At 37.5% G+C, this 10,833-nt stretch overlaps 1 protein-coding gene across 1 annotated transcript in view; it reads right to left on the bottom strand.

Annotated features, from left to right (window-relative positions):
* The window catches only part of LOC104403480 (ankyrin-2-like), a gene marked incomplete at its 5' end in the record, with an annotated part of 84,946 nt that overhangs the window by 49,130 nt on the left and 24,983 nt on the right, over positions 1-10,833 (bottom strand). Inside the window, 2 exon segments of the mRNA XM_010011626.1 lie at positions 5,877-5,980; positions 6,565-6,667. Coding sequence (XP_010009928.1) covers positions 5,877-5,980; positions 6,565-6,667 — 207 coding nt within the window.

The following is a 10,833-nucleotide window of genomic DNA, read 5'->3' as shown; positions in this document are numbered from 1 at the left end:
TGAAGTCAACAGCAAGTCATTCAACAACCTCAGTGTGCTTTTCATTAGGCTGCAACTATGCCATACATCAGCAAGGCAAAATACGCATTCCAGGAGGACAAAAAACATGATCCTACACAGGAAACCACTACAGTGTTAACTTCTGGTATCGTCTTCACTACACTAGTCAACTAAAGGGAGATCGGGTCACCTGACCTAAAATTATGGGTTTGTAGTTTTGAGTTTTTATTTAATAATTTTACACAGATGAATATATAAGAAGATTTTCACCTTTATACAGTTCTGTTAAAGGAGACGAAAAGGCACTGTGCCAATAAACAGTTTGCCGAGTGAAGGCAATCTCCTTCCTTTGGGAAGGTACTGCTTCAGGTATTTTGTGCAGGATACAGTGTGCCAGTGATTCAACCACTGATTAACTGAGGTCACACAAAAAGTGCATTTGGCATGAAATATTAAATATACTGTTATTCTGGGAGTTCTAATTAAGCAGCACAATTTGGAAAATATGGCTTAAGGACTGGCTCTGCAATATTTTTTATATAGATAAGTGAGATAAAAACCTCACTTAGCAATATAACAGCTAAAACTAAACCTGTCTGCAGTGGATTGTGTTGGATTAGTGGGGGGAGAGGGGCAGTCCTTCCTTTTAATAATTTTAAACCCTGCCACCAACAGAGAAAATGTCTCATTAATTCAATCAATGGTTCAAACTATCTAGAAGTCTGTAAGGATCTTTGTTAAGAGTTTTTGCAGTGGACTTACTTTGTGTCCAGTATTCTTTTCTTACAGAGAACACAGCAGATGGGAGAAAGTGGACACTTACTGTCTAAGCAGATAAATACGGCCATGCGTTATTGCTGTTACAGATAATATGGCCATGTGTAGCTGTAAATACTGCTAGTCTTTTTTCTCTTGGCTAACACGCATTATCAAAACACTAAAGCATTCTGAAGTGAGGTAAGAGAGGAAAATAAATAGGGTGGGTGAGAAGTGCAATGTATTATAGAAAGAAATTATGCAGAAGTTCACCTGCTGTTGTCATGATCAAGACATGGAGAAGACCATCTGTAATAGAATAGATGATTTAACATCAAAAAGGAAAAGAAAGGGGAAAAAAAGAATGAGTTAAATGAAATATTCAAATATTGGAAAAATGAAACAGATTACTAAATTAAACACATGAACATATACATATATATGCATATTCATTACATGTGAAAAGGTAGGAATGAGTAGTAGTATGGAAAATAAGCCTAGGTAGACATCTTTGGCTACAAAGGGTTACTACTAGTAGAGCAGTAAAGCTCGAGTGACCTGGTTTCTCTACACGCATTCTCAAACTGGAAGTCAGATACCTAAAATGTATAGTTAAGAGTCTGAGTACACCTTCTAGAACCAGACTAATGGAAATGCAGCATGGTTTAGGTATCCACATCTAAAATTTGACCACAGTATATCAAGGAGTAAGGTATTTCAGGTAATTCCAGCCACTGTTTCTGATAACACAATAAATCATGATTTTCTTTACTTCAAATGTCCTATCAATACATTCTGTCTTCCACTTTCTTCCATTTCAACATGTTTCTTGTCCTCCTTTTGTTGTGCGCTACAGAATGACAAATTTCAAACTTTCAGCGTGACCTGTTTAGGCTCTTGGCAATGTGTCATATGGCCAGTCTGATGATGTTTTTTATTATACACATCCCTATTGTCACTTTCTTCCACTAACATGAACAGCAGTTTGCTATTCATGAAACACACCCCACTCTTCTGCCCGATTGTAACTTTCTGAACAAAGGTCGTAAAAGCTATGGTATAATTTGAAATCATTCTGACTTTGAGATTTAAGAAATGACTATCAGCTGGTCGCTGCCAGGTCCTGTTTCCGTAACCATTACCCAGAAAATTAATCTCACATTGGAGAAAACAACATTATGGATTCGAAACACAACACTTGAAATACATTTTGTTTACCTTGTTAGCAAGGATCCAGCCTCCTTTTTTGCAGCTATGCAGCTAAGAACGATAATTCATATTATTTGTCACAGTTCAAGCTGCCCACTTCCTCATCTTTCTCCCTTTTTCACTGATGGAAGCAACAACTTCCACAAAGGTAAATTCACTAATAATACCCCAACTGCTTAATCTTGTCAGATACAAGTAGTGATACACTTGGATCATCTGTTAGTCAAATAGGGACTTGTTCAACAAATTACATAAGATGAATCAATATTTTTCATTAAATCAAAGCTTTATCATAAGTAAGTCAGAGTTGGAAAAGCTGCAGAGTTACTACAAATCTTGCTCTAGAACAAAGAACCAATCATGAACTAGGAGGTTCTTCCTCACAGTGCCATGTTCCTGACAATATGTCAGATTTGCCTCTTATCCACCATACCTTTACATATTTGTCAGTAAAATTCTCAGAAATATAAGCTATACAAATAAATTGTGGAACTTTTTTTCACTGTATCACCAGAAGCCAGATATGAAAACAATATCATTTTGCACATAATTTATACTTTAAAATCTTACAGTCAGCCTTATGTTTCCCATTCACACTTCACTACTGTGGGATAGGAGTATGATACTGTCAAGCAATGTCTAAATGCTGCAAGTGAAGTCTTTCAGTTCAGTGTCTTTTTGCCTTCCAACTTAATGAAGATATGTATTCTTCCACAATAGGATATTGTGAGGTATGAGACTAAAACCATGAAATGCATTTGCATTTATGTAGGCATTAGTTCTGCCTGTCACAACACTTCATCAGGAAATTATGTGTAATATCCCTTAATATTACTAAGCAAAGGGATAAAATTCTTATCGGATATTTAACACCCAAACTTTCTGGCATATTCAACGATCCTTAACGTTGCTCAACATGTTAGATCAGACAATTTTATCAGGAGTTAATCTGATTTGCTGACAAGGAGTTTAAATGCAGGAATTGTTACTTTTTCCTTCAGCCAATGTATAAAATTATTTGGAAACTTGGGTATGTAAAATGACCAGGAGATAGTGAGCATCAAAAAAGTGTTACCTTTTAAGAGAGAATTATTTCCTTGTTTTTGAAATAGCTGCCAAGGACCCTAACCAAAGATCTTGCTTTTCTTTCCTTATTGATGAAGCTATCAACATACTGGAACAACAGTTATATTTAAATTTTAAATGCATGGTTTTCCCCTTCTGAAATTTCAGGCATAGGAAAGGTTTTAGTTATGCAAAGGATGAAATATACACCTGTGAAATTCCACACCAAAAGAACAGTTCTCTCTAGATTTACCCTTTTCCTTGGGGGTGTTACACTGCGATGCACCCCTGCAGTGGGAGATTAGTAGGAACCTAGCAACAATTTGGGGTTAGCCACCAAAGTACTGCAGGGAAAGAATACTGTCTTTTTTTTTTTTCCAGATTGTACAGAATACAAAATTAAGAAAATCTGTGCCAAACAAATTACTGTCCAATGCTTTGCTGATATGTTACTTCATACAAATATGGTCTGAATTAAATATATTTCCAGTGATCCAGGCAAAACTGAGGCCATTTCCTTGCTTTAAGGCACTAACAATGTTTACAAAGGATTTCTTTTCCAACACTAAGAGTTTTCTTTCATGACAGATATACACTACTTTAGTGTGCACCTGAAATGCCAGCAGTGTTGCTAGTTCATAAGAACCTGATAATAGTGTGTTTGTCTGCGTAGGAAGGAGAATGTAGGTGACAAGAGGGGCATAAATGACAAACATACTTGTTTTTCCAGCTAAGTAAATGCAACAATCACTCATACAGTACTTCCATGATTATTTCACTTTAAAAATAAGGACTTGCAAGCAGAACTCTAGTGTCAATGTATTTTCCTAAAAAAGAGGTGTAAACAAGATGCACCCAAACCATTTACGACAACTTAATGACCTGGACAAATCTAAGCAAGATAAAAATGAAGTGTTGTACAGTCTTTTCCATAGGCTGAGTAATCGTTACTAAAGGTTTATTTATTACAATATTTAGTGGCAATTTGGTTGGTATATGTAAGAAGAACATAATTTGTGCCGTATTAAATGTCGTTATTTCATACAAGGCTGCAGACAGCATTGCTCCTATTAAAATAGAATATTCTTATTCTATCACTAGCATCCTGGTCATCCAGAAAGGTCTAAATATCACTAATGTTTTTTAAAAGAAAAATACAAAATGGCTGCACATCCAAGAAATAAATGTCACTCTCCTAATTTATCCTCTGCAGTCACTGGCAAGACCTACCTTTCCGATAGTGACAAATAACACATCCGTTTGAAAAAGTTTGTGAACTATATGGGGTTTGAATAAACCACCAAAACAATTTTAAAGCTTACATTCTGACATAAATATATACATATAAACCATATATACTGTATACAGTAAGTATTTCCACTAAATTTGTTAGTTTTGGAGCTCAAGAAAAGCAAATCCAAACAGCACTGGTCACAGCCAAATACCCTGCTACCAACTAACAAACAAACTTCTCATATGTGTCACACATCAGTCAATCTGAAATTGCAATAAGACAATATTGTTTCTCTTCTAGACCAGGACTGCCTGTCATTCCAAATGGGACTCGTGTTATTTTTTGAAAGATATGGACTCTTGCAAAATTGCTGCAAATTCATTTGAGCAATAAAATCTTTCTCCTTGTGACGTCCAGCCATGCTGCGTACAATGCAGCCCCACAGAAATTAAGTGCTTTTTTATGACATCAGTTTCTTATGAATTCACCTGCACATGCCTAATCAAATTTGACAGCAGGAGACAAGCGTAGAATTCAGTGTAAAAAATAAAACTACATAAAACTCAGTAAGTAAGAGCACTTACAACAAATGCACTCAGATTTTGAGGGAACCAGGATAAACTTTGTAAGTATGAATTTGTCAGGGCCTGCATTTTGATCTCTCTTACTCTGTTTCAGTGAGCTTGCCTAAATGAGAATGCTTACAGTCAGTTGCAAGAATACACAAATGTAGTTCCTGAATACTTGTAAAGCACATGATGTTTAGGTTGCTTGTCTATTACACAGTTCATGTAATTTATATCATGACAAACACTACAGTTGATGCTTATCTAAACTACTTCGCTAGTATAGGAAGTACTAATCATCTAGAGCGATTCGGCCCTTGCTCTCAATTATTACCAACTTTTAAAAGGCACTGTATATATGTCTTCATAAAACCCACACAAATGTATGAATCCATGTGTCAGTAATTCATTGCGCTTGAACACGACAGGCTGAGAAAGTTGGGGCTGTTCAGCCTGGAGAAGAGAAGGCTGCGTGGAGACCTCAGAGCAGCCTTCCAGTATCTGAAGGGGGCCTATAAGGATGCTGGGGAGGGACTCCTCATTAGGGACTCTAGTGGTAGGACAAGGGGTAATGGGTTCAAACTTAAACAGGGGAAGTTTAGATTAGATATAAAGAAGAAGTTCTTTACTGTGAGGGTGGTGAGGCACTGGAATGCGTTGCCCAAGGAAGTTGTGAATGCTCCATCCCTGGCGGTGTTCAAGGCCAGGCTGGACAAAGCCTTGGGTGACATGGTTTAGTGCAAGGTGTCCCTGCCCATGGAAGAGGGGTTGGAACTAGATGATCTTAAGGTCCTTTCCAACCCTAACTATTCTATGATTCTATGACCAAAAGCTCACTGGCTTGCAGTGATTTCAGTGGATAGTCTTGCTACTCAGGTTTGCTTGATCATCAGAGCCTAAGAGATCGTAACAAGTTATCAACAGCTCTCGGAGGCAATGAATTAGAATATGACTCCTGGTTAAGCATTAGTTGAAGCTGCTACCACTGCAGGTATTCTGTTTCTCTTTTTTTTTTTTTTTAGTATAAAGCTAACTGATACACTCACCCTGAATGAATAGGGCTGGAAGAAAGAGCCACGTTGTCCAAGTTTTCAGGGCCCCAGCTTAAGCGATATGAATTCCTTTCAGCTTCTTTGGCCAGAGTTGTTACCTTGGTAAGCAAAAAACCCCTCCTTTTTACTACAATAAAATCAATTCATCAACTAAACAATAAGACATATTTTACATAGTAATGCCTAAAGCATTTAAACATTTTTAAAGAGTAATAGTAGCCTTAAGATAGAAACCACTTACTGGAATATTTTGTACGTGCTCAAAGTAATCATATGTCAGTAGTTCCAGTGACATGAATGCTGTGATTTACCAAAAGGGCATTTCCTAAAATCTGTTTGTTTAATTACAAGCATGCTTCAGGATAGTGTCTTTGAGGACAATAGCCTTGAGTTCATTAGATCACCTGAATATTTAGCCCAATGGCTGTTAGCATCATTCAAAAATCAGTTAAACTGGAGAACGTTATGAAGACAGCCCCTGTACTATATTCACACAGCTTAGCCATTTATGTTGGAATAGAGTTTAATATTGCACAGCATAATACACTATTAAATATCAATGAAAATTAGATTTATACTAAAATAAAGCAGCATACACAACATGACATCATTAGTATAATTTAAACTGTAATCTTTTCATATTTCTGTGTTTATAAGTAAACTTAAAAGAGAATTTGCTTACCTGCTGGCTGGGGATTACAACTGTGTCATCAATCATGGCACTGTCCCTCAGGTAGGAAGCATGGCTCAGTGTGTGGGACCTGTCTGAACTGAAGGATCGCAGGCTGGTAGGTTGGTAGGATGCCATAGCAATGCATCAGCAGCACAGATGATGTTGTAAAGGTTTCATGATAGATCGAGTGGGAGAATGAAGAAAGCGTGCTATTAGCAATATGATGCAGCTTCCAGGGGGAGTAGATAACAGTCACGGGGGGAAAACCAGAGCTTTACAAATCTGTGGTATGCTACCTTTCTGACCAAGGGTCACAAAAGTCTTTTGACAGACTGATCTGCTTCAAAATGCGGAACCTAGAGATTAATCTAGATGACAGTTTATTTTATACTCACAAATATTTTATACTTGGCTTTGTGGCATGATAGTTTCCTTATAATAAAGAGCAAGAATTTCTTTTAAGTAAGGCTCTCTGAAGAAGTTCTTTTTCCTGCAAGTCACATAAGCACACCACTACGGAAAACCAGAATGCTAATAACTGAAGAAAAGCTGAAAGGGCTCTTTTTGAAGCTTTGTTATTATCTACCCTCTCCCTTTAAGACTGTAATATGTAAGCTTGATGTTGTCCCCTGGAAGGTACACACAGCAAGGTGAATTGTGGCCAGCCGCAAGCTTCTGTGTGAAACAAAACTCATCCTCAGTATGCCAACAGCATCTTTAGAAAGGCAGTCCAAATGTGAGCAGTGTTGTCTTTGTAACTACACACAGCTCTACAGAAAACTGGTTGCTGTAGCAATGAGAGATGCAAGGCTGTAAATAAGCTGCTTCCAAGCACTGGCTCAGAATGTAACTGCAGTATCCGCTAGCAAAAAAAGCAAAAAAAGACAAGTAAGACACCACAGAAGGACATATTGAGGTAAACGGGGTTTCTGCTACCAAACAGCACTAGTTTTGTCCTTTAAATATTTACCAGCAGCAGTATTACCACAGTGATTTTTAAAAACCTATCAACCATCTTCAGATGTTGTATGTGTACTCTGTGATGTTGTTCTGTATCTTGAGGAATATAGGACCTATCACTGAAGGAAGTGGTTTATTTTCATGGCTTACACATCCATGAGTAGTACTCATCATGACTAATGCACTGGATAAGAACAATAAGCCATTTATCTCAACACATCGAATTTTAAGGGATAATTCCTTTGCAGCAGTTAGCAATAAGAAAGTTGTGTACATTATGGACACGAGATTCAAGTGCTTTAAAAGCATAGATCTTGTTGGAAATCATATTTTACCAGCTGATTCAGACCAGCCAGCACTTTAACAACAGCTACGCTCACTCTATCAGTTTTTGATGCATTTTTAGAAGGAAATGATTCTCTTATTTTTATTAGCAATATATGACATTGAAGAATAGTCAATGCTATTGACCGTTGCCTTATACCAATGGCTTATTTAGCATACTAGATGGAGTGTACAAAATTGAAAGCAATGATAGGTGTTACACAAGTATCAGCCTTTGGAAAGTCTTGGGAAAAAGAAAGCAACATTAAATAATCTCTCTTACATGTCGTGAAACAGAATCTTGACTGGAGAGTACACTGGTTAAACATTTTAGTGTGAACTGGGTAGGCAGAGTACACCTTGCTTGTTCACAATACAAGTACTTCAGTGAACCAACTTTCTTTGGTTGAAAAATAAGCCTCAGTAGCAGACCCCATTTGCCATCATTATCCGTGATTCACTGCAATGATTGACACTTCCAGAACTGCTCTGTTGCGCCATGCAATGCTTGTAAGTGGTTTGCCATCCAAGTTGCAGGTTCTGCTATTCAGCTAATGTCATGTCCTGGATAGATATTGAATGAAAGGAAGTATGTACTAGATTTGACTAGTTATCTGTAAGGTGATTTTGTCCATATTCTCCTGCAAGTAGCTTGTACTGCTACTACCACCACTACAAGTAGCCCACTATGTAGTACCTGTATGCAAGCTCCAGTAAATATCCAATATATCCAATACAGGTCTGCGGTACATTAGAAGTTTGATTTTCCTCCTACGCTTAATTTCAAAACTAGCCTTCAGATGACATTGCCCCTCTTATGTGTGCAGCACCAGCTATACCAGCAGTTAAAAGGTTTGTGCTTCTGAGGCTTAAAAATAAAGGTACTTATTGAAACAAGAGTCCAGTTACAGAAAAGTAGGTGTGCTGAACAGAATTTGCTGTTAATAATAATAATAAGTAGTAATAGTAGTAGTCTTCAGGGACCCTGTAAAAAAAAACCCCAAACCTAAACCTCAGAGATACAACTAATGTCTAAATACAGGAGTTTTTTCCAGATCTGTTTGATAACTCTTAATTCATATGGTTTGTGGGGTTAATAGCACCCAGCCCCAGAGACTGAATTTTGGAATCCAGGAATGCAACAAAGGTCCTGAACATAAGAGTGTGTGTTACCCATGTTAGGTTATGCAAGTGTCAGCCACCACTTCTAAGCCCTGAAAAAAGCCTCAGTGGTATCCAAAAAATAAGAGCAGCATGCTCTAGCCAAGTTTCTAATCTCGATGACTGGGAGACCATGTTGCAGTACACATCCACTTGCCAGCCTAGACAGAGCTCTAGCAGTCACTAGCCCACTTGAGTGTATCTCCTGTTGTGGGAACTGTATGTTGTTTCAGAGCTGGGAAAAGAACCTGGTATCACTGAAAACTGATTAAATCAGCCTTGAAAATATTTCTCAGTAAGACTGAAAGCCTTCCTCACACCTATCATAGATCAGAAAGGTGGAAGGGACATAAAATGAATCAGAGTGTTTTCAAATACTGGTGATCTGATATGGCCAGGTTCAGCTCTGGATCTCAATATGTAGAGGGAGAATCCAACTAGTGTACTCCATTCTCTTTATTTTTTATTCTATCACTATTTCCCCATGTAGAGAAGGAAACAGGCTAAGCTTCCCAGCAGCATGCTGACAGACAGTCAGCTGCTGGCTGTCTACTGCAACCTTCCTGATCCTTGCTAACGGTACCTTTACAGGAATCACACTGTGACCTTTCTAGATAGAGAACACTGTTGGATCCATATTTCCCACTATGTATCAGACTCATTTGAAACTATAACTATCTCCAACTGCAGTGTCGTTCACTTGCTTCTCCAGATCAACTTTCTGGCATACAGCAGGCCTCCAAAATGGATGAACAGAGACAGATGCCATAGAAGGATATAGAGACAACATGTTTTCATGCTGTGTAATACCTACCTGGGCATGGTGCTAATGAAAGCATATGAAAAAGAATGAAGGTGAGAGAAAAATAAAATAAATAGGGAAGATGGTTACAAAAGAAAAAGATATGCTTTTAAACCAAATTGTTCAATGCACAGGATTACATGAGTCTAGACTGCTAATACTATTTTGCTCTACTGAATTTCTTGAAAAAATCAAAGTCAGTATAATGCAACAGAAGCCACATTAATGGAAAAGCAAAATAATTTAAGCAGTCCCTGTGAAATCTCTTACAACCAGTAGCCTGATAGTGACAGAAAATGAGACCATGGAGTCAGAAAGATGTACTTTTTTCTCTTATTCTTTCTCCCTTTAGAATTTTGCTTCGTTTAAAAATAATCATGCTTGATACAGGATATGAAACAATTTTCATACATCACAAAATAAAACACATCAATTAAGTGCCACTGAAAATCTACTAATATTCACTGACTGTACTTAAAACTTAAAATACTCTAAATGGGAGCAGAAACTAGCTTGACACTTGCCTGCTCAATCATTTCTATACAACTTACAATAAAATTTAAAAAGAATTCATTACCACCAAAAGGGCATGACAAAAGGTTTTGATTTTTAAGCATTCTGCTGTAGTTCATAAACATTCTCTGAGATTTAAAAAGCCACACAGTCACTTTGTTTTCAGTGGATTCACTGGAGCTATCTAAAAACCCACAAAGACTCCAAGCTCATAAGACCTGAATGCTGAGGGATTTACACATGCTGGGAGCCAAAACGAGCTGTTTCCTGACATCTTTTCTTCCCAGAGCAATTCATAGCCTACTGAAGTAAATAGAATGGATCTGACTCATTTCACTGAGCTTTAGAAATGCTGCCAGAATAACAATCAAGACTGGAAGATGAGGTAGGTTAAAAAATCCTTCTGTTGCCAAGACCTCAACCCTTTTCCTTTTTTTATTTTTTATTTTTCCCCTTTAGTGAACCCCATTTCTGAAGGCAGTAAGCCTGGAGACACTACTGCTTTACCCTAGACATTG

This window comes from Nestor notabilis, unplaced genomic scaffold, assembly GCF_000696875.1.
Source record: "Nestor notabilis isolate BGI_N333 unplaced genomic scaffold, ASM69687v1 scaffold13673, whole genome shotgun sequence".
NCBI lineage: Eukaryota > Metazoa > Chordata > Aves > Psittaciformes > Psittacidae > Nestor > Nestor notabilis.
Note: the sequence above shows the minus strand (reverse complement) of the source record. Positions and strands in the feature narration are given on the sequence as shown.